This window comes from Gloeophyllum trabeum (genome assembly GCF_000344685.1).
Source record: "Gloeophyllum trabeum ATCC 11539 unplaced genomic scaffold GLOTRscaffold_00002, whole genome shotgun sequence".
In the NCBI taxonomy this organism is placed as follows: domain Eukaryota; kingdom Fungi; phylum Basidiomycota; class Agaricomycetes; order Gloeophyllales; family Gloeophyllaceae; genus Gloeophyllum; species Gloeophyllum trabeum.
Genome location: NW_006920411.1, coordinates 728935 through 756627, shown reverse-complemented (window position 1 = coordinate 756627; position 27693 = coordinate 728935). Strand labels below are relative to the sequence as shown.

Below are 27693 nucleotides of genomic sequence, written 5' to 3'. Positions count from 1 at the left end.
TATCCGGATCCATTGTGGCTGATGCTGCGAAGGTTGTCGGACAAAATCCCTGGACACCGGACGCCGACCTCACCACGGTTCTGCAATGTCTAGAAGGTGGTAATTGATCAATTCCGGTCTTCGTATCCCTTTGCGATATTGTCCCACCGGTAGCCAGACGTTGAACGCTACTGTAACTGTATTTCACTGCCGGATACAGGATGAATGCTCAGAATATTTCAGCGCAACAAACATGCGGCGCGCAGTGTACATATAGCCAAAGCTGCTGCTGCCTGAGTCAGTCATAAGGAGCTAGCGAAAGCGATGCCCACACGGCCATCATGGCGGGTTTCGCTATAAGAAGGGGCGCTGCTAGAGACGAGGTGGCTGGGGGCGCTGTTGGGGAACAGCCCCGTTTCCAGCTGTCCTAAATACAGCTAGCAAGCGCGCCACCAGTCCGCAACCGCTCTTCTTGTACACCTTCGACGGCCAGGCGACGCCCTCAGACCATCTTTCACGACATCAACTAGGACTATAGCCCATTCAAACAACATGGCTGAGGATCGTCCGCCGTTGCGGCCCATGGCGTCCCAGAGCACTCTGGGGGGCGATTCACACTACGGCGACCCTTTCGCTGACCGTCCACGTCACATTCAGCTGCAGGATCCGGGACCACGTCCTTTTGAGAGTACTACGTCTCTTCCACACGAGTTCGGCGGTCGTGGTGCAGATGACTACGACGACGAAGAAGAAGAAAAGCAGCCGCTGACCGGCGCCCAGTTTGCTGGGGGTTTCTACCCGTAAGTTGCTCATCAACAGTAGATGCCCGCGACGCGACAAGCCAAAAATCATGCTTGTTCCTCCTGCTCTGGCTTTTGCTGATGTGAATACGTCGGGACTAACATACCGGTTCTTGCAGACCGGCAGACCCGAATAGTTTCGGTGACCCGTATGCTCGGCCCGTATCAACAGTCTCAAGTATGACGAACGGCGTCGAGTCCAGCTGGAGGCGTCGCCAAACCATCAAGCGTGGCGTGACGCGTAAAGTGAAGCTCACCAACGGCAACTTCGTTGCGGAATATCCGGTACCTACGCCTGTGTTCAGCGCTGTTGAGGCGAAATGGTCGCAGACCAAGACCACTGAGTTCACGTGAGTTGCATTGACCCAGAAAAAGCATGTACTTCTGGTCACTAATTGTTCATTCAGGCACATGCGATACACGGCTGCGACTTGCGACCCGGATGATTTCGTCGAAGCGAATGGTTGGTCCCTCCGCACGAAAAACTACAATCGCCAGACCGAGCTTTTGATCGCGGTCACGTCCTACAACGAGGACAAGCAGCTGTATGCCCGTACACTTCACGGTGTTATGCTGAACATCCGTGATATCTGCAAGACCAAGCAGTCAAAGTACTGGCGTCGCAGCGCAGAAGAGGGTGTGCCTGGCTGGCAAAAGATCACGGTGGCCTTGATTGTGGATGGTTTAGAAGCCATGGACAAGAGCGTGCTGGATATCTTGGCCACTGTCGGTGTCTATCAGGACGGTGTGATGAAGAAGCAGGTTGATGGCAAAGATACCGTTGCCCACATTTTCGAGGTTGGTCGTTGCTTGTAAGCTCGAATTAGCTGGTTCTCTGACACTCGAAGTCTACAGTATACTACGCAACTCTCAGTCGATCCTTCTCCACAACTTGTCCTTCCTCACGGAGATGACCCCAACAATCTGGTGCCTGTCCAGATCATCTTCGTCTTGAAAGCCAAGAATCAGAAGAAGATCAATTCTCACCGGTGGCTCTTCAACGCCATTGGTAGAATGCTGGAGGTTCGCTCCTCTTTCTTGTTATGCATGCAACTATCTCTGACGTTACGTGCTCAGCCCGAGATTTGTGTTCTAATCGATGCCGGTACAAAGCCCGGGCATAAGTCCATCTATTACCTTTGGGAGGCTTTCTACAACGACAAGAATCTGGGAGGTTGTTGCGGTGAAATCCACGCTATGATCAAGGGTGGTAAGAAGCTCCTGAACCCCCTCGTTGCCGCTCAGAATTTTGAATATAAAATGTCAAATATCCTGGGTAAGCTCCAGTGAGCCTTATAATGCGGAGAGGCATTCATTTACCGTTCATCGCAGACAAACCTCTGGAGAGTAGTTTCGGTTACGTGTCTGTGTTGCCTGGTGCCTTCTCTGCGTATCGCTTCCGTGCAATCCTCGGCAGGCCTCTGGAGCAATATTTCCACGGTGACCACTCGCTCGCTGACCGACTGGGCTCTAAGGGTATCTATGGAATGGATATCTTCACAAAGAACATGTTCTTGGCTGAGGATCGTATTCTATGTTTCGAGCTTGTTGCCAAGCAGGGTGACAGGTGGACTCTGACGTATGTCAAGCCTAGTAAGGCTGAAACGGATGTGCCGGAGAGCGCAGTGGAGTTGATTGGGCAACGGCGTCGTTGGCTGAATGGTTCCTTCGCTGCCTCGGTCGTAAGTACCTTTTGACTGGCACTGCATGGTGAAGTGCTGAGTGCTCGTGGATTATAGTACGCTGTCATCCACTTCTTCAAGCTGTACAGATCTGGCCACGGTATCATCCGGATGTTCTTCCTGCACGTCCAGGCTCTCGTACGTGTTTGTTGTCTTTGCCTGCGAACTATCTGGGCTAAACTTGAGTCTCTTCGTAGTACAACATGTTCACTTTGGTCTTCAGTTGGTTTGCTTTGGCCAACCTTTGGCTCACGTTCAGTATCATTATCGAGCTGCTGCCCAATCAGCAGGCACCGGCCAAGCCCATCATCATCTTCGGCACGGTGGAAATCGTGAGTACCGTTGTTCCTCATGTACCTCCCACTCCGTTACTAACAAGTGTACACCAGACACATTGGGTGAATCAGGTGGCAAAATGGCTCTACCTTTCGTTCTTGGCATTGCAGGTTAGTAGTGTGAGATCTACGTCGCGTCCTGCGTCTTACTATGCCACACAGTTCGTCCTGGCTCTCGGCAATCGTCCAAAGGGGGAGAGGATGGCGTATACAGTGACGCTATGGTGGGTGGTCTGACTCCCCATATCCGGCGTGCCATTGATGGGGTCTGCAGGGTATATGCCATACTATCGCTGTACTTGATTGTCTGCTCTTTCTGGTTGACAGGCGTGGCATTGGCGGTGCGTGTTTCGTGTCATTCAGAGTTGCCGGAGCTGATGCCCTCTTAGGAAATACCCAAGCAATTCAGCGGAATCCCAGTGTCGCAGTGGTTCTCCACGTTTATCAATGGGACTACTGGTGTGCTAGTCGCAGCATTATTCTCTACATTCGGTGAGTAAACGAAATGTGCGATATGGACGAGTATCCTAACGTGCATTGTAGGCATCTACTTCATTGCTTCGTTCCTTTACGTGAGTCGCCAACGGTGTTAAAGATAAACATGCAGCTGACCGTTGCCCAGCGGGATCCTTGGCACATGTTCTCGAGTTTACTTCAATACCTGTTATTGGCTCCTAGCTTTACGAACGTCCTCAACGTGTATGCTTTCTGCAATCTGCATGATGTGGGTAACTGGGTAATTGAATTGTTTTGGTCGAATTTGATCATTTTGTTAGGTCTCGTGGGGTACCAAAGGTAGTGACAAGGCAGACGTGCTCCCGGCTGTGAAGTCTTCGAAAACCAAGGATGCCGATGCACCTGTGGTAGAGGACACCACTCGGGTGCAAGAAGATGTCGACGCCGTGTTCAAGGAGACCGTGACGCGCGCTGTGACGAAGATTGAGGTCAAGGAAGTTCCGGAAAAGCCCACTATGGACGACCAGAACAAGACCTTCCGTACCCGTCTTGTGGCAGCGTGGATGTTATCTAATGCTGCGCTAGCAGTTGCCATTGAGAACCTGAATGGTTTGTCGAATGGAAGCTTGAGCGCCGATAACCAAGAACTGGCGAACAAGCAGCACATCTACTTCGCCATTCTGCTTTGGTCGACGTTCGGCCTGGCTCTTGTGCGCTTCATTGGGGTGCGTATACTGACCTTTCCTTGGTACATGTGACTAATGGAGTCATTGCAGTGCCTGTTCTACTTCTTCCGCCGCAACCTGTTCCGGTTCTGCCGTAGGAATTAAGGGTTGTCGCATGCTGTGTCGGGACCGCGTATTACATTCGGTTCCACGATCCTTTCACTTGTCAACATGCTTTAGCTACGGCTTCTTCATATGTGCAATATCACCACGGACTTGACTGGGTACGATACTGAATGCGGATCGGGATCTTTACTCTTGGATAATCTTTATATATCATACATAAAGGACTGGCTCGTCGTAGCCATGATCATGAATACATTCCAGAGTACTCGTTGGAGTCCTCATGGAAACTCCTGCCAGATGGATTTGGGACGAACATATTTGCCTGTCTGAAGAGGCGTTCCAGGAGTTCTGGCGTGCTTTCTCTCTGAAAAGGAGTAGATCGGTCGGGACTGGCTGGCGCAGAAAAGTATACAACCCTTACTTGGGCTCTTGGGTCCGCGCCTGGAACATTGTCACTACCGTTTGGCGTCTCAGAAGCAGTTGAGCCCTCTGTGCGGGGAAGCAGTGCCTGGCGGCAGAGTGGGCATGAGTCGTTCTAAGCAAACAGAGACACGTAAGCGATGAGGGTGGGGAGCAAGACCGACGCTAAGGGCTAAACTTACTGCTGCTAGGATCCACTTCGATATGCTGACACAGGACCCACTTAGTATGATTCAGCATGGCGCAGAGAGGAGGAAGGTTTACTCTTTGCGGCAGAAAATGTGACGACACGTCCGGGCTAGCTTTACAACGCCTAGCTCCCTCGATGAATAGGCGGGGGAGTCCATGGCGAGAGCCATTTCCTCCTCCGCGAGGAGAGCTAGGAAAGGTGTCATGCATATAGGGCAAGCGGCATCTGCAAGTCACTTAAGGGTTCCTACATAGAACAGCTGGAATGGTACAGAGCACGGACCTTGTTTACCGAGAGCAACTAGGTCCTCCTCTTTCACAATTGTAAGGCTGTCGATGACATCCTGTATCTGACTGCAGACAAGCAAGAGGTTCGATTCCTCAGCCACAGGGCCGTATCATTGTAACAGGACTCTAACTTGCTCATGGTGTAGCCTACCAGCCTCGGAGGCGGGAAATCCCATCTGCCTCAATATCTGCAGGACGTCGCCTTCGGCGACGCCATACGCAGCTGGGAAAGCTTCATCCATGTCTGTGGTAAGGGGCAAAGAGGACAACAAGGGTTAACATTGACAACATTCCGACAACAAAGCTAATAGCAAGCATGCGAATCAATAGCCATATATAGACGAGCCATAGTATACAACCAAACAAGTGGTATACAACGTTACCAGACGCGTGCCGTGGGGACAGGGACAACGAAGGCGAAGATCGACATCAATATCATATCATGATCCTCGGGGACCAAGGAAGTAGTGAAGCGATCCTATGTACACTCGACGAGTGGAACGGATTGGCAGTCTAAAATGGGTTCTCGTCGTCGTCCATCTTGCTGTCGGCTTGCTGCGCAGGTTTTCTAGGAGTCTGCAAGTCCTCATCCTCGTCCTCGTCTTCTTCTGAAGATAGTTCCTTCTGGCCGAAGAGGGGTTGCATTGGCTTTGCGCCCCTGGATCACTTTCAGCATGAGGGTAGTCCCCGGAGGACGGCAGAGCTCACTTTGTGAAATGCTTCTTCTTCGCAGCAGTAATCTTCTGTGTGCATGGTGTCATGAGGTTGTCTGTGGGCGAGACGTAGGTGGGATTGCTGAAAAGAAAAATCCTCAGGATATGTGTGGCATTGCAACGAGCTGCTGGGACATACTTGGTCTTTGCAAAACGCTTCGCGAGGAGTGCTTTCGTCCCCAGACCCGGTGCTGTCGCCGTAGTCGCCCCATTCGTGGCGTTCCCTAGAGGCGCCTGCGGCACTGAGACATGTGCTGCCTGAGAGGGGTTGTGCAGAGGGTGGACGTGAACAGGAGAGTCGTTGGGAGTCGACGTCGTGGACATGGTTGGCAGACTCAGGCAAGAAAAAACAGTATTTAAGACGAAAAGCCTAGCGACGCGAGAGTTGCTACGGAGAAAGGACGATGGTGCGAAACTCTGGTTTCAGGCGGCGCACTCATTTATACGCGTCGAACTGAACCGCACGTCACGTGATCGTGGACCTACCGCCATAAATATTGGCTAAAAATAGCGGCATCCCTGTGGCACGCGTCATACACATGTACCAGCTCTTCGAAGTTCTCCCATTCACGCTCATCGTTCAACCATGATCAGCCTCAGGTCAGGGGAAGAGCTGCCTCCAGAGTTGATGATACGCGTTCTGTCTGAACTTGACCTGAAGAGTCTGATTGCGTGCAAGCGAGTAATTAGGGACCGCGTTCAGCCTCTTTGGTCGCCTATGCTTACTCTGTGAACCCAGGTGTGCAGATCTATTCATGACTTGATTGCCGGAACCGCAGAGCTGCAGTATAAGAAAGAGCTCATTGTTGCGGGGATGGACGATGGCCCCACCAAGACCCTCAGCATCGCCAGTCGACTGGAGAAGCTACGCGCGCACCAGAAAGCATGGAGTGAACTAAAGTGGACAGAGGAAACTTGGGTGTCCGTGGTACTGTCAAGGCACTGGGAGCTGTACGCTGGAGTCTGGTCAGCGGGAAGAGCGAACCATCGGGGAATGGGTTTCATGCAGCTGCCCTCGCGTCTCCGCGACATCCCCATGAGACAGTGGGACATAACAGACATAGGCTTCCTGATCCGTGACTTCACCCTGGACCCGTCGCAGAACCTACTCGTCCTGATTGAGATGCCTACGCCGTAAGTCCCTCAGCGATAGTACCGTCCTTCGCTCAGACCAGCACCAGTGATCCGCATGGCGACTTCCCGCCTTGCCGCATACACCTGCGCACAATGGATACCGGCCTACCTCATCCTTTGGCGCATTCTCCCCTCCTGCTGCATAAACCGTATCTTTTCGATTCTGCATGGCGGTACATCATTCAGGTGACGGACGTGCACCTCGGCGTCATGTTCAGGTGCCCAGAAGGGGAAGAAGGGACTGAACACGAACTTGTCGTCTGGAACTGGCGAAGCGGTGAAATTAAGATGGTGAGCCATTTACCGTCTCTGATACCTGATTACAGACTGGACGCATCTCTAATAGACACGACCCGGAATCGAGATGGAATCGTTCGCGTTCCTCACAGACAAACTGATAATGATTAGCATGCTTACGTTCCGTCAAGACCTGCCGACCATCGTCTGCCTGAAGCCAGTCCTCTGCATCACTGACTTCACCCGATACAGCTCGAGCTACCGCGGCGACGCGGGGCGTCATTCCTGCGAGCTCGGACTACCCGAGCTAATCCCGGGCGTATTTCCGAGCAACATGCTCATTCGAGCCGACCCAGGACCGTCATACAGCCCTGATGAGGCCTGCGAAGTGCCCTTCCACGTCGGCAGCCAGAACAGAATCTTTGTCGTGACTTTTACCGCTTCCAGCCGGCGCGTGCACGCGCCTGTGACGCTCTTCATCCCCCTCCAGACGCTCCTCGACAAGTACGAGGCCGGCGGCACCGAGATCGAGTGGGAGCAGTGGGGGCCGGCAGGCACGCGCATCCTCGGCTCACTGCGGACGTCGCCAAACTGGGTGTGCTACGTCTATGGCTCGAAGTTCGTGCACCGCTCCGTCCCCGAGGAGGTCGAGGTCTATGACTTCAACCCGTGGTTGCCGCGGCTTCTCCAGGTGGGGGCGAGCGAGAACGTGAAGGTCATGACTGAGCCTTCGACGTTTGAGCATTCGGCGGTGTTCAAAACGCCTATCACGACTGCTGCGCCGTATATTGTGACTACTGTTCGGTTGCCGGATAGATTGGCTGAAGACCCGTTTGCTTATGCTATGCTGAGTGAAGATAATCTGTTCTTTATTTCGGTACGTTGAGTCATTCACTATATGGTTTGACACATACGCTTAAAGACCTTGTTAGCAGAGGGTAAACAATACTCGGGTCTGTTGTTTACTGACGTTCTGATCTTCACGCTTGTCTTACTCTTGGTGCGGATATTAATCAACATTCATGTTTTGTTTCATGAATGTATCGCTAGTCCTGGCGAAAGCCTCGCTTACCGTAGACCAATGCCTTCTTCCTTCCAAGCCACTCGTGATTAAGCTACATGCGGTAGAACGCGCGAGAATATGCCAAATGGCTTCTGGCATTGTCATGCTCCGCTTCACCGACACCCATCGTCGTTCATCTCTGTATTTTTGGGAAGCTCGAGACAGGATATACTCAGCTTACTCCGCATCTTACGTCTGCTGAAGTAAATGAGCCTCGAGGTATGTGAGGCAGCCTGCCGTGATGAGTATACTCTTACTTATACTGGCGTTCGTTTACTAACTGTTACATAGTTAGTGCGAGCCTGCACTCTTCTGACCCAGGCTCGGGTAACGAAACCAGGAACTTCTCATGGCTTGTTCACCGGATCTCCTCGACCTATGCATGTAGTCACGAACGAGCTTCAATAGCCGAGGATCAAGGAGGCATCGACGCGTTTCCGTGCTGTCATGAAAGAAACTATTCCTTGGGAAAGGACGAGTGGCAATACTGAGATGCTCTTCATTCAAGTCCGCCGGCGCGCGTCCCGGTACAATCTCTCTTGGCTGACGATGTCTTACAGACAGGCTTGGGAATGTAAGACACCGACATCTGCATTTCAGGAGGTGCCTCGCAGGCCACAAGCCCCTCCGACTTCGGTCCGAGCACTTCCTGCGACTTTACCGCGGTCCGCGAACGTACGTGGACAATGAAAATCGGAGAGCAATCAGTCTCCCTCTCCCATTTCATTTTCGATCATCTCGCACGGTTTGTCATCTTTCCGCGCCACGAGACTGCGTCTACCATGACAAGTCCTGCTGCGTCACCACTTCATTTCGCCACGGCCCGTGAAATGCTGAACTTGTGTATGACATGTCTTTGCCATATCACAGACCTCGCCTAGTTCCATCCCTTCATTTCACAGTAAATGGAGTGAATCCGAGGATGCTGCGATGGACTTTTATGTCCGATATGACGTACCAGCGTCTTGCAGTCTCTGGAAACTCGAATTTCGACTGCAAGCGCTATTCCAGCGTCTCTTGAGAGCTCGCTCTTTCGGGCAAGTGCTGTGGGAGGTGCCTGTGCTCGTGCGCCTATTCTTTCTGGCTCTTTCACTGCTCTCTGCGACCACTCACGCTGTCTCACTGGTCTCTGTACACGGTTTCATCTAACACAGCCAACAGATGGACGCTGGAGCTGAACATTGCTATTCTTGCTTTGCACGGACAAGATGTGGCAGCCCTTTCGACGCGGACCCTCTATTGGACGCCTAATTATCGTGATCAACGGTTGGATCACACGAGGAGAAATGGTTACGGCAATGCTATCTTAGCCTGCATCACCATCGTATTCTTGGACGCGATTCACTCAGTCTCGGTGTAAAGGTGGTTGGTGTTGCCTGAGCACGCGCGCCCGGCCCTTGATTATCGTCACCATCACAGGTCCCTTCGAGCATGGGGTAATCAGGGAGAAAGCGTCCGAGAGCAGCCCTATTGCGAAGGACAAGGTGCGGGCGGAACGCCAGTCATTTGACAGCTACGAGCGGTCTCCGTCCCGCGTAAGTAGGTAATTCCACCTGCAATACCGTGCAAAGATATGCAGAGGGCCCGGTGGCTGCATGCTTCATCCTGAACGCGGTACACGTACAAGCGGACCATGCCCACGGGATCCGGTGAGACGCACGGAGACTGAGAGTGAGGCGGATGGTCCGGGAGACAGGCCGGATGAGGCGAGCGCAGAGCGAAGTGTGGCCGGCAGCGTGCGCGAAGGTTCCAGACAGCAGGTAAAGCAGTGCCACTTCCGGAATGTGTGGCGATGTTCTCCCCGACCCCGTGCGACTCCTCCGGGACCCCAGACCGTCGCTCTGTCAACGGCTCGACCGCAACGCTCGCTGCCATGGGCAACGTCGACGACACCAGAGCTGGCCTTTGACGGTGTACAAGTATCGTGCTTTCCACTGCTGGGCTGCAAGAAACGAGTTTTGTACGAGCACAGGAAATAGCTCGGAAGGCGGAGAAACGCCAGCACGGGAGGGGCGTTTTAGCATATTGGGGTCCTTCCTCTCCCGCCACAAGCAGTTCCTTTAATAATTGGCGGCCAGTTTCATCCACTTATAGAGCCGCTTTTCCGATCTCTCATCCTCTGCTTTCCATTATCCCCTTAATACTTTATTTCCCCTCTTTTCTTCGTTATGCCTGGCGACCTGCTCAAGAGGCGCAAAATCGCCGTGCTTGGTGCTCGGTCCGTCGGTGAGTACCAACGAGTTGCTTGCCTTCTACGTCATAGCCCGAGCTTATGCCTACTATCCAGGAAAATCCTCTCTCGTCGTCCAGTTCATTGAGAACCATTTCGTGGAGGGATACTATCCGACGATCGAGAACACGTTCAGCAAGAGTATCAAGTACAAGGGTGTCGAGTACGACTGCGACATCATCGACACCGCCGGTCAGGTGAGTGGTAGCAGCCACTGTGTGGCGAACGTGGCTGACGGTCCTCTCAGGATGAGTACTCGATACTCAACGCCAAGCACGCGATTGGCATACACGGATTCGTCTTGGTGTATTCAGTTACATCGAGAAACTCCTTCAACATGATCCAGACGGTGTACGACAAGATCGTCAACTTCTGTGGATTACCGTCAATACCCTGTGTCATCGTCGGCGCAAAGACGGACCTGCAAAATAGGTATGTCTCTCTCGTGTTTCCGGGGCAGTCCGGGGCAGCTCCGCGCGCGAGTCCTTGTGCATCCCACCAACACGTCTCTTACTGCAGGAACAGACAGGTCCAGCCTGACGAAGGGGAGAATTTGGCCAAGGAGAACCACGCTGCATGGGTCGAAACAAGTGCGAAGAATAACGTTAACGTCGGTACGTAGCACCTGCATTACACGTGGTGACATTGGTATCTAACCGGATACGCAGGCAAGGTTTTCGAACTGTGTCTCGCAGAGATCGAGAAACGAACGCCCGCAAACCAGACTGAACCTCCAACAAGCCGTTGCATCATTATGTGACAGCAGTCCATTCCATGCACCTCCATCTCTGCATCCCCCCGTATCGAACATCCTTATAATTTCCGCATCCCCCACCACCATCTCCCACAACGCCGGTTCGGTTCCAATTTCTCGGTCTCATTGCTCTTGTATGACCTATGCCGTTCTTCGCATCGCATTGAGGACATGCTCGGCCCTCTCTTACAGTGTCCTTGTTCATCTTCTTCCTTGGGTTATTATGTTTTCTCCCGGGGTTGATGTCGATAGTCCAGCGGACAGGACTACCTACTACACCTCACGCGCCGGTATTGCTCTCGTGTTCCTATTCATATGTACATCTGTAACATCCATCCATCCGCATTACCGCATTACTTGTTGTTGTGCACCCCGGCGCCTCTTCTATACTGTATGTTCTCCCCGGTGGCTCGTAATTCTAGAAGCTTATTTAACGCGCACTTCATTGTGTCATGGTGACGTCTACAGTGAGCCGTCGATGGTTATATCGTACATGGTGTGTGCCCGTTTTCTTGGCAATCATAAGCACTGAGGCCTGAGGTTTTCCACATTTCACGCGACCACATCTCATTCGGGGTGCTGATCCCGACTGGACCTAATCCATCAGTACACTACAGGCACATATAATACAAGAGTAGATCATCCACAGCTAATTGGCAGATATCGACATAGATGCCAGCGTAGGGTCACATGAACACCGTCAGGCGGTACCGTCCCCTAGGAATCTCGCCTTGATCGGACGCCCGTTCAGGCCCTTTGCCTGTACGACTTGCGGGTCGCCCGGGACGAGGTCAATAGCCTGATCACTCCAGGCAACGTCGTCCCCATCGACGTCCAGTACGATGCCCTTGATGGGTTTCTCGGTAGACAACTCCACGGACTCGCCGTTCGCACCTGTTGTGATTTTCAGCCCGAGATCTTTGACTTCCGGAAAGTGGATGTATTTGAAGGGCTCCGGCCTTTCAGGAGTCAGCATTAATATCAGGCAGACAGTCGCAGAACATACCAGTTTGAATAGCGGCTTATGACGGTGCCACTATCAAGTAACCTGGCGGAAACAACTATAGTTTTGGGGACCTCGCTCTCTTTGGTGCGTTTTGGCTGGCCAGGGAGATCGCCCTTGAATAGCTCAGTACTCGAATTAGCTGCGAGCACAACGTCCTTGCTCCATGTCTCCCTCCAATCCGAATGCAGATCGAATGCCGTAACCTCGAGCATAGCCTTCTTGTCACTCAACGTGCTGTTGGTACCCCATACCTCGAGGACGGTCTCGATCGTGAAGAAGGCCGCAGAGCGTTCATTTGCGAAGATCTTCTTCTCCTTCCGAGTCATGCCGACCGTGAAGGGACGGAGTTCCCTGGCGATCGTAAAGTAGGCCGGCTTCGGACGCAGGAAGTAGTCCACAATTGCCCACGATGTCACTGGCCAGCAGTCGTTGATCTATATCGGTCAGCGATCATACACCACCTCGAGAAGCGTGAAGCATTCACCTGCCACACAAGAGCACCGGCCGTGTATTCCCTCCCTTTGCCGCGCCAGTTACGCCGCCACAGCCGGTAGGCCGAGGCCAGCGTCTCTGCCTGCATCACCTGGGTATAGTATACATAGCTGGCATAGTAATCAACACCCAGCACTTAGGCATCCAACTTGAATGATCCCGCGTACCTATCCATTTCGAAAGAATGCTTGAAGTTCTCCACTAGGTAGAGCTGCCGTAAACACAATTGATTATACAGGTCAGCTGAACATCACGATAACAGCACACCTCGAGCCGGCGTTCAAACCCATCCGCTTTGTTATGATTATTCATAGTCCTGTTGCAGTGATTATGTCAAGCCACCCCTTCACCCACTTGTTCGTACCGCACCTAGACTGAGGGTAGCGTTCCGCCTTATCGCCACCGAGCCAATAATCGACGGTACGAATGTTCGGGTAAGCCTCCCTGTATGGAGTAGGCGTCAGTACTCTTCACCAGAGCGCCGCCGAGCAGTAGAAAGGCGCATACATGCCGAACTCGGAGACGAAGCGCCCTGCCAGGATGTCCCAGTTGTGCCATGGTTCCTGCGACCCGTGCCAAACGTTCCCTGTATAATAGCATCCGCCAAGTCAGTCATCCCCTGTATAGTTCGAACGTTCAACGCACACTGATGAAGGTCGCCGTATTGCTGGTTCCTAGTATCCTTCCCGAAGCCGCTATACGGCGAGCTGCGGTGATAGTGGATGGTTGAGAACTTCTCGACCACCGAAGGCAAGACACGCTCGTAAATATAGCGTGCCGGGAAGTTGGTCTTGCGGAAGTCGGAGGTTTCGTCGTTATAGTCTAGGTCGAGTTTGTTTGATTCCGCAAGTTGGTAGTCTGCGAACGTCAAGGTTTGTGGGACTCCAAGAGGAACTATAGAAAGGATGAGTACCTTCGTTGTTGCCAGCTGCATGCGCTACATTAGTCACTGTCTTAAACTTTCGACGCGCATATACTGACCGAAGATCACAAGCGAGGGATGATGTCTCAGCCTCTTCACCTGCTGTTCCGCCTCCTCACGCACGGATTCCACGAAAGAGTCGTATGCGGGGTACTGCATGATTGCATGATCATGAGCACGTATTCAAATGCACAATGAACAACACCCACTTGACCACAGCCGAACATAAAGTCCTGCCAGACCATAATCCCAAGCTCTGTGAATAGTTGAATGGGTAGTTCAACCAAAGAAAGAACTGATTACGCATACCGTCGCAAATGTCGTAAAACACGTCGGGCTCGTATATGCCCCCACCCCAGACGCGGATCATATTCTGGTTCCCATCGACCAGTAGTTGGAGCCAAGCCCTGTATCGTTCCGCAGTCATCCTGGCCCAAGAATACAATCATCAATATGTCATCCGCACATCGGTAAAAGACGCATACACTCACGTCGTCAAGAAAGAATCTGCTGGGATCCAGTTGGAGCCTGGATGAATGTTTGGTGGATCAGCTAGGCAGTAGCAAGTCTCGTATACAAGTAGGACGCATACCTCCGCAGAAGATGCGGACATTATTGATCTCGAAGAGGAACGTGCGGCCTTCCTGGTCGATAAGCTTGTCCTGAACGACCTGGGCACGACGGAAGGCTATCTTCCGTGTCTCCGTACACAGCACGTTGCCATTCTAGTGGAACGTTGTTCACTGTGGCCCAGAACATGAACAAGAAGATGGTTACCTGATCCTTTACGGCAACTTCGACCGTATAAATGGGCTGCGCCCCGTACCCGACGGGATACCACAACTCGACCTGGTCGTTGCTAGGCTTAAATATCAACTCGCCTTCACCATCATTGACCGCCGCCTTCTCGTTTACGAGAATGACCTTCCCTTTAAGGTCTCTGAGGGTGACAGAAGCGGTGCTAGCAACCTTGTGGGAGAGGGAGAACCGCACGTCAAGGGTAGGCTCGAGGCTGGACGAGACGATGGCGTTTGCAAAGAGCGAGGAAATGCGTGTTGTGTATGAGTGGAGGTGAATGGGACGCCAGGGTCCGACGGTCATCAGGACTGGGCCTGGAGGGGCCAATTATGGTCAGAATAATTCATGGAGAGTGCTTAGAGGAACGACGATCGACTTACCCCAGTCCCATCCGTAGCTACGAAGAGAGCCAGTATTAGCATGAAGACCAAAGTGGATGTATGCCATTTGCATACTTGTACTGTGCCTTACGAACATGGAGGCGACTAGAGTCTCCATTCCAGAGCGCCAACTTGCCATGCTTTTTCTGAAGGTCTCTGCCCTAAGAGGCCCGTCAGTCGCATCACCGACTGAGTCGGCGGGACCCTACCCTGTAGAAGGCGCTCTCAAAAGTGAGCGTGAGCTCGTTGGATCCCACTTTCAGCAGCCTCTTGACCGGCACGCGGTAGCTGAGGAATTGGTTGTGCGTCCTGAGCACGCGTTAGGTTGCAGCAGTTATCAGGATCAAACAACGCACTTAAGGATCTCATCACCATTCTGTTCGCATCATAGGGTCAGGTAATTTCCGAGGCAGTTTTATTAATTAAGAGCCACCACTACTCACAAGCTTCACTGACGCGAACGTGTCGACGCCGTCGAATACAAGATCCACGTTCGAGGCAGCAACATCAGATTCCTTGACCATGAACGACTTTTTGAACGCCCAATCCGTTTCGCCGATCCCTGTGCATGGCTCTCAGGTCTACTTCACCAGGCACATACTTTCGCACCCACATTGCACGTCCCATTCATGAAGCCCGATGAACTGCGTGGCCACCTGTCAGATCATATTCGCCTTGACCAAAGGGAAACGACATGCAGGATCCGGAATCCTCTTCAACTTAAGCAGCTCGACGTGTACCGTGGTCGGGAACTCCGAGCACGCAAGCCACTCGCCGTCCTTCGTGCCCTGCCCTCCGCCCACCTGGGTGAATGACCAGCCGTCAGTCAGTGAAGTTAGAGAGCTGGAAATCATGCTAAAGACAACACGAACGGTGGAAGGCTTGCGGTCTTGAGTACATCAGTTTATATGCACAGATTGTATGGATCCTGACCTGACGGGTGCACGATCACCTGCACCGAGGTTTCCCCGAGCATTATCAGCGCGGTAACCGGGCCGTAATTCCGCTCTCGTAGAGTCATCAAAATCCATTTATTTTCCATTACAATCATAAAATCACAACATGTAGCGGTACCCTTTCTCTCTCCCCTCCGCCGCCTCGCGCTCCTCAGCCTTTTTATTCAGCCGCGCAAGGTGCCACCGGAAAATCAAGCACATGATGATTGTGAGACCATTGCAGGATATGCAGATGGCATAGGAGTAGCGGTAGGTGGGCCCCCACCCCTTCGGCCAGACATAGCTAGTTTCCAAGTTAGATTGTTCTCGCTGATCTGGAGACTGGAACAATGATACTCACGATCCAGCGATGTTACCCAGCTGCGAGAACGCGTTCACCCACGCGAGAGCAACCGCTCGCTTCGATGGTGGCCGAGCGAAGGTGTTGCTGACCCACGTTAAGAAAGTAATGAAGCCTGCGTAGGACTGGGCCATCAAGAAGCTACGCGATATCCAGTGAGTCCAGAGGGCAGGGATGTCAGCAAGGGGGTCTGCTTACAGAGAGATGTATCGAGCGGCGGTGTTCATTGTCGACACCGCGATGATAAATCCAACGATCCCAAATGCCAGCGGGACGGCAACATGGTAGAACCGCTCTCCTGACTTGTCCGAATGCCTGGCATCAAGAGATTAATCCACGACCACCACGACACCGTGAGGCACCAGATACTGACCTCGTATCCAAGAAAGCGATAGCGGTGGCAAAAACCCAGGGTGGGGCACACAGGAGCAGCGTGACCGTGGTGTTGAACCCCATCGTCGCGCTCAACGTCGGGAAGAACGCGTTGAAGCTCAGGCTTACGACCATGCTCGTCAGCGCGAGCGCCAGCCACCACACCTTCCAGTCCGTCAGCGCCATTACCAGGCCCGCCATATGGCCAGCGGGCTCCGTCTGGTCCTCGTCGCCGACGCCGACGTCCTCCTCCATGCGCTTCTCCGCGAGGCGCACCTCGAGCGGGGACAGCCAGCCGTGCGTCGTCGCGGGGAAGTCGGGGAGGATGAAGATCGCGAGGATGGCGAAGAAGACAGTGAGCGCGCCCTCGATGTAGAAGAGCCAGCGCCACGCGGCGCGGCCCATCTTGCCCTCCATGCCGTCGAGGATGCCCGACGCGAGGAGCGTGCCAAAGGCGTTGGAGATGAGCGAGCCGCACGAGAGGAGCGCGGTGCGCACGCCGAGCTCGGAGCGTTTGTACCACTTTGAGAGCAGGAAGAGCGCGCCAGGGAAGAAGGCGGCCTCGACGAAGCCGAGGAAGAAGCGCGTGAGGAGAGCGCCGGTAAAGCTGGGGCAAGGTCAGAGGGGGAATATGGGAAGAAAGGGAGGTAAGCTTACTTGTTAGTTATCCCGGTGAGGATGGATAGTGTACCCCAGATGATCATACAGCTAGGCAGGTATAATGACGGCCGCCCAATATAGTTGAGGAACATGTTCCTGAACATAGACGTGAGATGCCACGATAGACGAAACCGTCTCATGTAACACTTACGAAGGTATCTGCATGATAATGTAGCCCACATAAAGGATACTGAGTATAGTATTAAATTCCTGTCCCTTGAGATGCAAATCCGCTTCGAAGCCTCGAAGTCTAGCGGCTCTGTTGCTATGCATTAGTACGCCTCTTCCCATTTCGCGCACAATCAAGGACACCCACGAAGCATTATTCCTATCAATCTGTCCGCGCAGAAACAAATGATCAGCCCCCTCCTCGGTCGAACCTCGACTCGAAAGGCACTCACATAGTTCAAGATATAAATCACGATCAAAATCGACATCCTGAGGTCCAACTTCCTCAACAGCTTCTTTTCCATCGCCTTCCTTGCCTCCGTCCCCCCAAACTCCTGGTCGCCATCCACACGGGCCTTCGGCACCTGGCTGACCTCTGTCTCCTCTATATCGCGCTCAGACTTCAACGACGACGGCATCGCGGGGGACAAGTACCGTGGGGGACAGGCAGATACCCTGATCCGGGTTCAGGGCGCAGGGGGTTATAAATCCTGGCGCGGAGCCATCCATATCGACGCGCGTGCATAGATATTCCGTGCCCCCGGCCTGCTCTGCAGGTTTATGCGGGGTTGATGCGGGGCTCCGGCGACAGGTACGGTAGAAAAATGCAATTGCCGAGAGCGTCGATCACGTCGAGGAGGACGCTGCTGGCGGATCACGGCCCGCGGCTCCGGAGGTGCACTTCATACAGGGGCACAACGTGCGGCATAGGACTGCTATAAGCTTGGTTCTAGCCGAATTCAGTCTGGATTGTAGTGGGGCATTACTTTCTTCAAAATAATCAGCAAGAGCAGCACCAATGACCGGAACAATGAAAACAGTTTTGCTTGCTATGTCGTTCGTCGTGGTTCCGGTGGATGATTGGCACAGAGAAGGCTAGCGCCCTCCTTCACCACATGGACCTGAAACGCCGGGATAGTACAGGGGATTAGAATAGGATGAATAGGAGATGGCCTAAATTTGCAATGTTCAAGCAATGCATAGCACCTGTATCACATCGGTTCCACCGAGGAATGGCAGTGAAGTCACCCATTGACCAGAGAAAATAGACAGAATCAATAAAAATAGGGTGTGCTTGTGAGGTCTACAAATGTTGTGCCGTTTAGATGTGGTGGAAGATAAATGTATCGTACATGCTCGCGAATGCAGTAATATTACTTCGCTCCTCCCTGGACAGAGGAGTCAGACGTCTCCGCATCGGTACCGTCGTGTATACCCGGAGCTAAAGTAGTTCGTCAGGTGAAAGGCCATACAAGACGAGGAAAAGCGCGTACTGTCTTCTGCCGTGCTCTCTTCGGCACTCGCAAACCCGCTCTCGGACGACATGCTCGAATCCCAGTCCGTCAGTCCCCAATCCTCGTCAGTCCCCAGCCCGCCATCCTCATCCCAATCCGTGCCATCCGTTTGCCAATCCATGTCCCCTATACCTGTCCCATCGCGCAAGTCCACGTCTGGCTCGACGTCTCCGAACTCGTCCGTCTCATCCATGAATACATCCTCCTCGTCCTCAAAATCTGGGTCGTCCGAGTTTGAGTTGGGCAGCCATTCGCCGCCGTCGGAGGACTCGTCGTCGGACTCCGAAGGGGGCTTGATGTCGAGGAAGCGGTGCCGGCAGATCGGGCAGGTTCCGTGCTGGTCGAGGGCATGGGTCGTCTCCCGAGAGTGATAGCAAGGCAAACAAGACTCACAAGGCCAAGTATCCACTCGTTTAAGCTGAGAAGGGATGCGAGGTAAACGGCAGCCGGCACGGGAAAAGAGGTTTAGCACTTACTCCTTCCTACAGAAAACATGACCGCATCCGACAAGCTTGGTAACCCCTCTCTCATTATCGCTCTGTTCGTAACCCCCCTCTTTATTCTCATTCCCCGAGCCGGATCCCTCCTCGAAAAAAGTCCGGAAAGTCAAGAGGCAAATCGGGCAGCACTCGTCCAGGTCGACCGCTTCTGGTTTCAGCTCTGGTAGTCTGCTGACCAGCAGTCTTGCACGGTCGTAAGGGCTCAGGCAAATCTCGGAGAGTGGACGAAATTCAGCCATAGCAGTCGCAAGAGGCAGAGCAAGAGACTCGACGCCGTTGAACCCGGTGCCAAACAACACGACCCGACGCGCGCGGAAACAACGCGTACCGCACGTGACTTGCACCGCACAGGTCCCCCGCCGATCACAGCGAGAAGCAGGTCCGCCGAGTCCCGCGCTGGACTTTACGGTAGAGCTTGGCGTCGAGCCCCGCGCTGAGCAGCCACTGCTACTCGATTCCCTGGATAACCCTGCCCCGCATGACGCCGATGACGACAGGCGCGTCACCCCCCGCCCGCCTACAAATACGGCGCATACACCCTCCTCTGCAATAATATTCGAATTTCACTCACATTATGTCCCGCAAGCTCTGCATCACCGCCGCCGACGGCCAGACGGGCCACCTCATCGCCGAGCTCATCCTCACCGACGAGGCGTTCTCCGGTAAGATCAAGGAGCTCACCTGCCTCGCGCTGCATCCCGACAAATGCGAGGACCTCGCCGAGCTCGGCGCGAAGGTCGTCCCGCACAAGCCCGGCGACGTCAAGGGCCTCACGAAGAGCCTCAAGGACTCGGGCGCGGACACGATTCTCTTGATCCCGCCCGCGCACAAGAATAAACTCAAGCTCGCGCAGGAGATGATAACCGCGACGCGCGAGGCGGGCGTGAAGAATACCGTCCTGCTAAGCTCCGCTGCCGCGGATTTGGCGGACGAGGATAAACATCCGCGGTTGAGAGAGTTCATTAAGATCGAAGCCTTGTTTATGGAGGCCAAGGGTCTGACTACGACAGAGGCAGGCCATTCGCCGGTCATCATCCGGTAAGTCAATCTCACCGTATTCTCCTCAGTATATGCGTCTTACCCACCCGTCACAGTGCGGGGTTCTACGCCGAGAACCTCCTTCTTTACAACAAGGATGCGCAAAAGAACGGAAAGCTCCGTCTACCAATCGGCCCAACGCATAAGTTTGCTCCGGTTGCACTAGGTGACATTGCTCAGGTCGCTGCTCACGTCCTAACGGGCGAAGGCCCGCAGGGTCTTAACGACAAGCATCGCGGTCAGCTAATCATTTTGACTGGGCCTATGTGAGTTTCAGCTGGAGCTTTAGTACTTGACAACCGAGTTAACACGCCGTTGCCTTGCTAGGATGACCAGCGGGACGGAGTTGGCCGAGGCGGCAAAGCAGGCTGGTCTGAATCTCGAATTTGAAGATATCTCTCCGTAAGCACTTACTTCACTTACTTCTTGCCCACCCTTGCCTTCCTTTGCTCACTACTCGCGTCTCCATTCAGAGAGGAAGCAAAGGAAATCCTAGATGCTGACACCGACGTCGACGAATCTGAGAAGGAGTATCTGCTAGAGTACTACTCCCTGGTTCGGGAAGGCAAAACCAACTACGTGTCGACTCTGGCCTACTACGCCATTACGGGCGAGCAACCGACGGAGCCTCCAGATTTCTGGAAGATCTATGATGCTGAGTTCAAGCCCAAGAGGTGAGCAGTTCTTGTGGAGGCCCACTATAAACTTAGGCTGATCATCAATAACTCAGGCGCCGCCTGAGGAAGTAGATAAGAATACGACGGACTCACGCGTGTGGACGTTTACGCTCTCCGTAAAAAGATTATGTATTTTTAATGTATACCGTTGAGTGTACTCTAGTTGTCAATCGGTTGTCCTGCCGCAATGAAAATTTTATGTGCTCTGCCAGAAACCTTATGACATGTTCCCCGAGACCAATGTCAGACACCATCAGTCCGTCCCTCCATGCCAAGTCGCGTCTGTGCATGGGTCATCACATGACGAGGGATTCCCCGAGCTTTCTGCTTATAAGCGTCTGGTATGAACTTCTTGTCTTCTTCAGAGAGCCGGGATCTTGTGACCAGTGCATATCCACTACGGCTGCCTTCTTCGTACCGTCGAAGAAGGGGTGCAGGAGCCGTCGTTCCGAACGGCGCGGGCGTCCCTTGGAGGGTGTTATATTAGATCGGGAGTAGCGCGATGTGGTGAGGCTCCTCAGGCTCTCGGTGCCTAACCTAGTTGCTTTCCCGACATCACGACTTGTAACGACCATGTCCGCGTCGCCCTCCCTCGAGAAGGCGGTGCCCGAATCCCCCTTTGCGGGCCCGGAGAAGGACAGGGAGAACGGTGTGAGTGCAATCGAGGTGGAGGAGGACCCGGACGCGGAGTTTGGGGGGCGCGAGGCGCGCAGGCGGATGGAGAAGAGGCTGTTGCGGAAATTGGACATGCGGATGTCGATTTTGATCGTGATTTATATTTTGAATTATGTGCGTGGTTTCCGGGTTCTGTAGTTGAGTGGACTCGATAACGCGTTGTGGCAAGTAGATTGATCGGAATAATGCATCGTACGTGCCAGTCTGGAATGGTGTATGGCTTCAGATGCTGATTTTGATGCAGGGCAGCGCGGCTTAGAGGTCTTGAAGCCGATTTGCACCTTACGGGCCAACAGTTCCCGACGCTGTTGTCGATTCTCTATGTCGGATACATATTGATGCAGATACCTTCGTAAGTCCGTCTAGCTGACTGCTCGTTCCCTCGGTCGACCGATGATGTCTGAATAGGAATTTGCTGTTGAATTGGGTGGGGAAGCCGTCCTTGCACCTGCCGATCTGTATGATCATCTGGGGAATTATATCCTGCCTGACGGGGGTTACGCATAAGTGAGTATGCATACCCTGCCCGAGTGCCTTGACAAGAGCTCACTGTCAGTCCCTAAATGCACAGCTTCATTGGCGCCCTTCTGACGCGGTTCTTCCTGGGCTTCGTCGAGGCCGCCTTCTTCCCCGGGGCGCTGTTCCTGATCTCGAAGTGGTACAAACGAAGCGAGGTCGGGTTCCGGACGGCGATCTTGTACTGCGGGAATATCATCAGTAATGCCTTCGGATCATTGATTGCCTCGGGTATCTTGGATGGCATGGAAGGCGTGCTGGGACACCAAGCATGGAGGTGCGTCCTGCCGCTGCGCAAGACTTCAAATGCTCACTAGTGCGCAATAGGTGGCTCTTCTACATCGAAGGCTCGCTCACCGTCTTCGTTGCCATCTGCGCGATCTTCATCCTGCCCGACTTCCCGATGACGACCAGGTGGCTCTCCGAGCCCGAGCGGAGGCTCGCCATGCAGCGGCTCGAGGAGGATGTCGGCGTAGGCGACCAGGCGGAGACGGAGGTCGGGCAGATGCGCGGGCTCGCGATGGCGCTCACGGACTGGAAGGTGTGGTGGCTGGCGCTCGCGATGACTGCGCAGGTCCTGGCGCTCTCGTTCAACGCGTACTTCCCCACCCTCACGGCGACGCTGGGGTTTAATACGACGGTGACGCTGCTGTTGTGCGCGCCGCCGTTCGTGTTTGCTGCTGCGGAGACGTTCGCGGTGTGTTAGTGAGTGGAAGACTGGTCAGAGTATAGAGGGTACTAACGCAGTTGCGCAGTCACTCGGACATGCGTCGAGAACGGTTCTGGCATATTTCGATATCTCTAGGAGTCGGGATTGTGGGGTACATCATCGCCATATGCACGATGAACCTCGCGGCTAGATATGTTTCGCTGTAGGTTCCCTATTGCCTGTTTCCTATACCGCGTTAGTAACGCGCTCCAGATTTTTGATGGCACAGGGATATGCGGGGTTCACGGTGCTCTATACGTGGATGAGCAATTCGTTCCCGAGACCACCGTCGAAACGGGCCGTAGCACTGGCTCTGATGAATGCCTTCTCACAGCTAGGAAACATTGCTGGATCGTGAGTCCTCTCCCGTCCATTACCTCCCTCATCGTGCGAGGCTGAGGACGTACATAGGTATATCTGGCCGACAGCTTGGGGTCCGACATATGAATACTCCTACGCGATATGCATATCCTGCGCGGGCTTGTGTATATTGATGTGTTATATCTTCAAGCTGCACCTAGCACATCTGAATAGGAAGTTCGCTCAGCAAGAAGAGGAACAGGGGATCAAAACGCCTGGGTTCCGATATATTTTGTAATAGTAGATGGAACGTGCCAGTGATCCGGACAGTGTAACCCTAACCATAACATGGTCGGTTCGTTAACATCGCGGCTGACCATTAAGTTCGCCAGCCAGTCTCGTTCACAACCTGCAGGATTATGGCCATGATCGAACACTTTCGGTCACCATCCGCGTAGTCCAATATAGAGCGTGCTGGTGAACCGCGGGTACTTCCGCGTCCCTGATGACAATGCAGGAGCTAGGAACGAACTCAAGTAGAAAACGGTTCAACTTGCAGGTATGGAGTAAAAACTTCCCTGGATATACAGGTATCTTAGTGTAGTCAGCGCACATATTGCCCTTGGTAATCTACTGAGCCCGGAAGAAGTGGCGCTCAAGAAGCCAACTTTCTCTATGCCTGATAACATGAGATGTCACTGCGGGGTATGCGATGATACCAATTCAGCACTCACGGTTACTCGACGGACAAAAGATACTGTCGCTTCGCGAGTCCCTTCGTATGCGTCGTAGAAGACAGCATGACCTGCACCCTCGAAGAACTTCGCATCAAAGTCCTTGAAATGCGGCTTCATCTCCCTAACAAGCACTTCCCCATCAACTTGCCTATCCGCCGTGCCGCTAAGGACAAGTAGGGGTAGACCCTCTGAACCAGCCTTGAATAAGCCTGCGGGGTCCTGAGGTCGGGTGAGGACGAAATTGGCGTCTTTCGGGGATTGGAAGATTGAGGAGCCGACCCACTCGCATCGGGTCTTGAAGGGGACTTTTTCTGGTTCCGCCCAGACAGAGTCACCGAACTCGATGGCGGTGCGGCGGTTCAACACAACGTCGTCGGTCGTCAATAGGCCAGGAAGGAAACCCAGGATAGCAGGCAGACCGACGACGTTCATGATTGGACCGACATATGGGAGTGAGCAAGCATATATGACACCGGATACGGGTAGGGGTTGCACGTATTGGGCATAATCGGCCGCAACAGTCCCTTAGAAGAGGTCACGTTTACCTCGGTAGATCTGAACTTCGATGGTGGACGTTACCCACCTCCATAACTCCTACGGTATAAGGTCAGTGAGCTGTACGACGTAGGGGTACGAGTGTACTGACCAGCCAAAGTGAACGGGCTTCTTCAGACCGAATGCATTGGCAACAGCGACAAAATCGTCAGCGTACAATGACGATGCATGGCCTTCGATAGTATCTGGCTTTGCACTGCGGCCGTGACCTCGTAAATCATAACGCACCTCGTGAGTATGTTAGTACGCCAGGTACTACATCAACAACGATTAACTCACCAGATGGAATTCTTTCAGCAGTTCATGGTCCTCGAAGAAACGATCGAAAACCGCTGCTGTCAAGGACAACCCGTGCACGAATACGATGCCCGGACCGTTGGGATTACCAGCACCCTCTGCGTATATCTTCGCCCCGTCCGAGGATGTGACAATTTTTGTGGTGAGGTTGTGTGCCATTTTGTGGGTAGTGTGTTTTCTAGAGCTCCCGATGCAAGTGGAGGTATACTGTCCCATCGCGCTGTTTTATCGCGACCGCGGAGCACGGTATATCATACATCTTGGGCATCATCTTCTCCCCCTCACAGCGGGTTGATGAAGAAGTGCTGTCATCAAGACTTGGCCGGGATCACCTCGTCGGGCTTCGCTAGGAAGCGGAAGTTGATGAGTCCTGAGGATCATTGATGTGGCGGAAGCTGAAGCAAGAGGTTATCGTGATCATGACACCAATCGTTTCTCGTGTACCTATCAATGTCACATGGGGCGCGGTAACCGAACCCTAGTTTAGGGCGTTCAAACTTGAAGCTCCGAGTACTATGATTGGCTACTCATTTGAGTCGGGGATAACAATGCTCCTTGGGCTTAGACTTGCTCGCATGTCTGATCAATAGTCCCTAGTGCCTCCGTCGTGATGTTTCCCAGAGTCTGTCATATGGTGCCGTAACTTCTACATTGTTCCACAAAAATTACAACATTAACGCCAGCACCACGCCAGCACTGAGAAAGGGTTTCTAATACAAGCTGCTCATAGCAATCCGTGAAAGCAGGGTATACAGTACAAACGAATGTCACTTAGACTTCATCGAAGTCGTGGGGTCCACCACGTCCCGTTTTACCATCCAGAAAGGGCGGCTTCGAGTCCGTGCTCGCGATATCAGGGCTCGGTATTTTGACCATGTCTTGGGTGAGTCGGTAATCGGTGAAAACTGTGGTGCTGGTGTCCACATTGACCGTGACGGGGTTTAGCGTTCTTTGGGTTGCCCTGAAGTGCGACAGTTCGACAGCGCGGGAATGGTTAGAGTCGTCAACAGAGCTTATGCGCATGAAGAACGCGACGACAACGCCAAGGTCAGCCACGATCAAACTCACGCCGTCCTACGGCATTTCTATCAGAGTCTGACCATGGGTATTTCTAAAAAAAACTTACTTGGATGACAGCGGCCCTCGCCTCTTGGAACCCTCCGAACCGGAGGATAGCATAGGAGTGATACAAGCTCACAGCCGTCGCAATTGATGTTGAGGAAAATATGGCAATAATCCGGATCTTCTGCGGTCTTGTTAACTTCACCCTCCAGACCAGTTTGAGGGGCACGGCCACCAAGATCGCGTCGGTGACAACGTCCGCTAGAATGAGGGGTCAGCGACAAATCGAAGTCGTGGTGCGGTACGGAGATTCGTACTTATGACCTGAGCTATCGCGACATTTCTTCCAAGGTTGCACTGCGGTGCGGGAGTGTCCTTCCACCCAGGTTGCCTTTCGCACACCCAGAAAACTTGGGCAAAGAGGATTAACCACGCGACGGCGAAACTCAAAGCCGCTCTAAAGAGCCAACGCCTGAATGGACCGGGCGCACACAGCCGCATGGTGGTGAGTAATATCGATAGCTTCGAGCACCTAAGTTATAGCAAACGTCAGCAGCTAGAGGCGCTAAGACAAGGATTGGCACTGACCAGTTGACTGCATAGAAGAACTGATCAAGCCTGCGCATCGGGCGTCACGAACGGCGAGGACTCCAGAAGACGGCATGACCTACATATAATATATCGCAATTCTGGTCGTGTATGAATAGGAACCTTGACGAAATTCAGTGGTACGTATTTTACTTCGGAAGGAGACTCACCTTCGTCCGTGAAGTGTAGTTCCATAGCGGCGACGAAGATCGTGAGGCATATCGCTGCCATGAGCGCCCAGAAGTCATCCCACCAGAGCTGCCGCTTGCGGACTCGAATGCCGAGCCGGAAGATCGTGATTGCAATGGCAAATATAGGGAGAGTCCATGCCAGCACTGTAGGTATCTCTCGTCAGTTTGTCGCAGAAGATAAGAGGGAAGGGAGTCATACGTCGCAGCTCCCTAAATTCAGCCTGCACGTCTTCCATGGCGGTAGTCTGCAAAGGAGCGTCCGTGGAAGGTATAGCCAGGCACTTCATATACGCCCGAGCTGAGAATCATACTCTGCGACATTGATAGAATCACAGCCCCACCCGAGGACTTAGCACCAGTACTATGATGGTGAAGTATAATCGGAAACCGAAATCTGATTTCGTAGCAGAGAGATCATAAGCATTCGAAGGACGGGATCGCAGATAACGCACTTCTCGGATGAAGTTGCGCGGTCGGATCCCGAGATCTACTACGCCATCAACTGCCATCAGCATAGCTCCATTAACTATCAACTACGAACCGGAGAAGGGAGGAACCATCATAGCGATAGACGTTTGCTTCTCATCATGAAACCTCATGCATGGCCCATCGCAGCTGATTCACCCGTGAGAAATACACTGATGCCAGGCAGCGACATAACAATCAAACAGCTTAGAAGCATACGGCCGGAGAAGCAGTAATTAAACCGCTTTAAACCGTGATGGTACTCCACAAACGCTAGAATATTATCCGGCCTCGAAGCACCCTCAACTCATCTGCAACTTTGCCTTCGGTCGTGCTAGTAGTCGGAGAATTTTTGTTGCGACGTGACCTTCGTGCAGATCCCCTCGGTCAGGATGCCCCAGACCTAGGACAGCATCGTGAATCATGATGCTCTGGGAGTTATCACGACCAGCCAACAGACATGAACCAGACAGTTCGTACTTACACGGACTCAAGGGGACCCATAAGCTGAATGGAAATGGGTCCGCCTCAGCATAGCCTTCGGCGGGAGTAGTAAGCAACTTGAATATACGTATGTGAAGCTATGCCGTATTCCCGGAAACAAATCTGATCCCTGTGTGAAATACCAGGACGAGATCTATGTGTTTCGGTCATAGGACTCCCATAATATGATCGAATTGCGGAAGTTGTGCGATCCCTTGTGGAGTCCAAGGAGGGGCCAGAGATTTGAAGACATACATCTTCCCATGTCATTAGTCGCCATGGTCAAGCCAGGAGAAATTGAGAGTTATTCACCCACGAAAGAGCAGGGGCACCTGGGGTGCCGGCCTGCCTGCCCAATCGTGTGAAGGCATGACTGCTGCTGCTCTAAAGCACCGACGTCCAAGTTAGATGGCCGCAGATAAAGTGGGAGCAAGCAGAGC

General features: G+C 53.1%; 11 protein-coding genes across 11 annotated transcripts; 5 read left to right on the top strand and 6 right to left on the bottom strand.

Annotated features, from left to right (window-relative positions):
• The first annotated feature begins 440 nt into the window (after positions 1 to 440).
• GLOTRDRAFT_135994 (chitin synthase) lies at positions 441 to 4337 on the top strand. Its single transcript, XM_007863914.1, has 16 exons — positions 441 to 779; positions 899 to 1129; positions 1187 to 1577; positions 1635 to 1802; positions 1857 to 2055; positions 2112 to 2461; positions 2519 to 2599; positions 2659 to 2793; positions 2851 to 2907; positions 2959 to 3020; positions 3071 to 3137; positions 3186 to 3288; positions 3340 to 3368; positions 3419 to 3520; positions 3573 to 3977; positions 4029 to 4337. The coding sequence occupies exons 1-16, from the start codon at positions 532 to 534 to the stop codon at positions 4080 to 4082; spliced, it is 2682 nt and encodes an 893-aa protein (XP_007862105.1). The 5' UTR covers positions 441 to 531; the 3' UTR covers positions 4083 to 4337.
• An 866-nt stretch (positions 4338 to 5203) lies between these two features.
• GLOTRDRAFT_109501 (uncharacterized protein) lies at positions 5204 to 6049 on the bottom strand. The gene is made up of 3 exons (XM_007863913.1): positions 5793 to 6049; positions 5649 to 5735; positions 5204 to 5598 (listed from the first exon to the last, which is right to left on the bottom strand). The coding sequence occupies exons 1-3, from the start codon at positions 5975 to 5977 to the stop codon at positions 5454 to 5456; spliced, it is 417 nt and encodes a 138-aa protein (XP_007862104.1). The 5' UTR covers positions 5978 to 6049; the 3' UTR covers positions 5204 to 5453.
• Positions 6050 to 6434: 385 nt separating this feature from the next.
• On the top strand, positions 6435 to 7655 carry GLOTRDRAFT_70086 (uncharacterized protein; the record flags this gene model as incomplete). The annotated part of the gene is made up of 3 exons (XM_007863912.1): positions 6435 to 6787; positions 6835 to 7078; positions 7134 to 7655. Coding segments are annotated over exons 1-3 (1086 nt in total), but the record flags the coding sequence as incomplete, so codon positions are not given.
• A 2501-nt stretch (positions 7656 to 10156) lies between these two features.
• GLOTRDRAFT_109500 (uncharacterized protein) lies at positions 10157 to 11531 on the top strand. The gene is made up of 5 exons (XM_007863911.1): positions 10157 to 10313; positions 10375 to 10514; positions 10565 to 10749; positions 10837 to 10931; positions 10986 to 11531. The coding sequence occupies exons 1-5, from the start codon at positions 10256 to 10258 to the stop codon at positions 11075 to 11077; spliced, it is 570 nt and encodes a 189-aa protein (XP_007862102.1). The 5' UTR covers positions 10157 to 10255; the 3' UTR covers positions 11078 to 11531.
• An 84-nt stretch (positions 11532 to 11615) lies between these two features.
• GLOTRDRAFT_70082 (glycoside hydrolase family 2 protein) lies at positions 11616 to 15544 on the bottom strand. The gene is made up of 22 exons (XM_007863910.1): positions 15368 to 15544; positions 15283 to 15313; positions 15113 to 15231; positions 15026 to 15045; positions 14879 to 14978; positions 14745 to 14830; positions 14670 to 14686; positions 14269 to 14603; positions 14084 to 14216; positions 13983 to 14019; positions 13801 to 13919; positions 13701 to 13747; positions 13551 to 13644; positions 13483 to 13497; positions 13215 to 13427; positions 13077 to 13155; positions 12939 to 13013; positions 12837 to 12885; positions 12737 to 12780; positions 12562 to 12679; positions 12078 to 12511; positions 11616 to 12030 (listed from the first exon to the last, which is right to left on the bottom strand). The coding sequence occupies exons 1-22, from the start codon at positions 15521 to 15523 to the stop codon at positions 11772 to 11774; spliced, it is 2580 nt and encodes an 859-aa protein (XP_007862101.1). The 5' UTR covers positions 15524 to 15544; the 3' UTR covers positions 11616 to 11771.
• A 139-nt stretch (positions 15545 to 15683) lies between these two features.
• On the bottom strand, positions 15684 to 17716 carry GLOTRDRAFT_109497 (MFS general substrate transporter). Its single transcript, XM_007863909.1, has 9 exons — positions 17601 to 17716; positions 17399 to 17550; positions 17314 to 17333; positions 17149 to 17256; positions 16995 to 17093; positions 16339 to 16944; positions 16164 to 16280; positions 15966 to 16106; positions 15684 to 15908 (listed from the first exon to the last, which is right to left on the bottom strand). Exons 1-9 carry the CDS (start codon positions 17689 to 17691, stop codon positions 15725 to 15727), a joined length of 1518 nt encoding a protein of 505 aa, XP_007862100.1. The 5' UTR covers positions 17692 to 17716; the 3' UTR covers positions 15684 to 15724.
• A 483-nt stretch (positions 17717 to 18199) lies between these two features.
• On the bottom strand, positions 18200 to 19245 carry GLOTRDRAFT_135989 (uncharacterized protein). Its single transcript, XM_007863908.1, has 4 exons — positions 18937 to 19245; positions 18854 to 18878; positions 18440 to 18797; positions 18200 to 18387 (listed from the first exon to the last, which is right to left on the bottom strand). Exons 1-4 carry the CDS (start codon positions 19197 to 19199, stop codon positions 18320 to 18322), a joined length of 714 nt encoding a protein of 237 aa, XP_007862099.1. The 5' UTR covers positions 19200 to 19245; the 3' UTR covers positions 18200 to 18319.
• A 289-nt stretch (positions 19246 to 19534) lies between these two features.
• GLOTRDRAFT_54629 (NAD P-binding protein) lies at positions 19535 to 20857 on the top strand (the record flags this gene model as incomplete). The annotated part of the gene is made up of 5 exons (XM_007863651.1): positions 19535 to 19998; positions 20055 to 20264; positions 20326 to 20400; positions 20472 to 20672; positions 20729 to 20857. 5 exons carry the CDS (start codon positions 19535 to 19537, stop codon positions 20745 to 20747), a joined length of 969 nt encoding a protein of 322 aa, XP_007861842.1. The 3' UTR covers positions 20748 to 20857.
• A 391-nt stretch (positions 20858 to 21248) lies between these two features.
• GLOTRDRAFT_34700 (MFS general substrate transporter) lies at positions 21249 to 23173 on the top strand (the record flags this gene model as incomplete). The annotated part of the gene is made up of 9 exons (XM_007863590.1): positions 21249 to 21464; positions 21523 to 21542; positions 21595 to 21702; positions 21759 to 21857; positions 21922 to 22143; positions 22194 to 22563; positions 22614 to 22738; positions 22789 to 22929; positions 22987 to 23173. The coding sequence occupies 9 exons, from the start codon at positions 21249 to 21251 to the stop codon at positions 23171 to 23173; spliced, it is 1488 nt and encodes a 495-aa protein (XP_007861781.1).
• A 250-nt stretch (positions 23174 to 23423) lies between these two features.
• Positions 23424 to 24623, bottom strand: GLOTRDRAFT_70072 (alpha/beta-hydrolase; the record flags this gene model as incomplete). Its single annotated transcript, XM_007863907.1, is given in 5 exon segments — positions 23424 to 23554; positions 23610 to 24136; positions 24247 to 24253; positions 24273 to 24395; positions 24447 to 24623. The coding sequence occupies 5 exon segments, from the start codon at positions 24621 to 24623 to the stop codon at positions 23549 to 23551; spliced, it is 840 nt and encodes a 279-aa protein (XP_007862098.1). The 3' UTR covers positions 23424 to 23548.
• Positions 24624 to 25448: 825 nt separating this feature from the next.
• GLOTRDRAFT_20246 (uncharacterized protein) lies at positions 25449 to 26450 on the bottom strand (the record flags this gene model as incomplete). Its single annotated transcript, XM_007863436.1, has 4 exons — positions 25449 to 25538; positions 25591 to 25787; positions 25844 to 26048; positions 26268 to 26450. Coding segments are annotated over 4 exons (675 nt in total), but the record flags the coding sequence as incomplete, so codon positions are not given.
• Positions 26451 to 27693: the final 1243 nt, after the last annotated feature.

Excerpts from the sequence above, each read along its gene's own strand:
- GLOTRDRAFT_135994 (XM_007863914.1), top strand. The coding sequence starts at position 532 with ATGGCTGAGGATCGTCCGCCGTTGCGGCCCATGGCGTCCCAGAGCACT. Across the intron at positions 2,056-2,111 it reads TAAAATGTCAAATATCCTGG|ACAAACCTCTGGAGAGTAGT; the intron begins GTAAGCTCCAGT and ends CGTTCATCGCAG. Across the intron at positions 3,021-3,070 it reads GCGTATACAGTGACGCTATG|GGTATATGCCATACTATCGC; the intron begins GTGGGTGGTCTG and ends TGGGGTCTGCAG.
- GLOTRDRAFT_109501 (XM_007863913.1), bottom strand. The coding sequence starts at position 5,977 with ATGTCCACGACGTCGACTCCCAACGACTCTCCTGTTCACGTCCACCCT. Across the intron at positions 5,736-5,792 it reads AAGCGTTTTGCAAAGACCAA|CAATCCCACCTACGTCTCGC; the intron begins GTATGTCCCAGC and ends TTTTCTTTTCAG. Across the intron at positions 5,599-5,648 it reads AAGAAGAAGCATTTCACAAA|GGGCGCAAAGCCAATGCAAC; the intron begins GTGAGCTCTGCC and ends AAAGTGATCCAG.
- GLOTRDRAFT_109500 (XM_007863911.1), top strand. The coding sequence starts at position 10,256 with ATGCCTGGCGACCTGCTCAAGAGGCGCAAAATCGCCGTGCTTGGTGCT. Across the intron at positions 10,314-10,374 it reads GCTTGGTGCTCGGTCCGTCG|GAAAATCCTCTCTCGTCGTC; the intron begins GTGAGTACCAAC and ends CCTACTATCCAG. Across the intron at positions 10,932-10,985 it reads GAAGAATAACGTTAACGTCG|GCAAGGTTTTCGAACTGTGT; the intron begins GTACGTAGCACC and ends CCGGATACGCAG.
- GLOTRDRAFT_70082 (XM_007863910.1), bottom strand. The coding sequence starts at position 15,523 with ATGATTTCCAGCTCTCTAACTTCACTGACTGACGGCTGGTCATTCACC. Across the intron at positions 15,046-15,112 it reads CGTTCGCGTCAGTGAAGCTT|AATGGTGATGAGATCCTTAA; the intron begins GTGAGTAGTGGT and ends TGATGCGAACAG. Across the intron at positions 12,031-12,077 it reads ATAAGCCGCTATTCAAACTG|GCCGGAGCCCTTCAAATACA; the intron begins GTATGTTCTGCG and ends GACTCCTGAAAG.
- GLOTRDRAFT_109497 (XM_007863909.1), bottom strand. The coding sequence starts at position 17,691 with ATGCACGCGCGTCGATATGGATGGCTCCGCGCCAGGATTTATAACCCC. Across the intron at positions 17,257-17,313 it reads ATTGATAGGAATAATGCTTC|AGCCGCTAGACTTCGAGGCT; the intron begins GTGGGTGTCCTT and ends GCATAGCAACAG. Across the intron at positions 17,094-17,148 it reads ATTATCATGCAGATACCTTC|GAACATGTTCCTCAACTATA; the intron begins GTAAGTGTTACA and ends GTCTATGTTCAG.
- GLOTRDRAFT_135989 (XM_007863908.1), bottom strand. The coding sequence starts at position 19,199 with ATGGCTGAATTTCGTCCACTCTCCGAGATTTGCCTGAGCCCTTACGAC. Across the intron at positions 18,879-18,936 it reads CATGTTTTCTGTAGGAAGGA|CTTAAACGAGTGGATACTTG; the intron begins GTAAGTGCTAAA and ends ATCCCTTCTCAG. Across the intron at positions 18,798-18,853 it reads ACGAGTGGATACTTGGCCTT|CACGGAACCTGCCCGATCTG; the intron begins GTGAGTCTTGTT and ends GCCCTCGACCAG.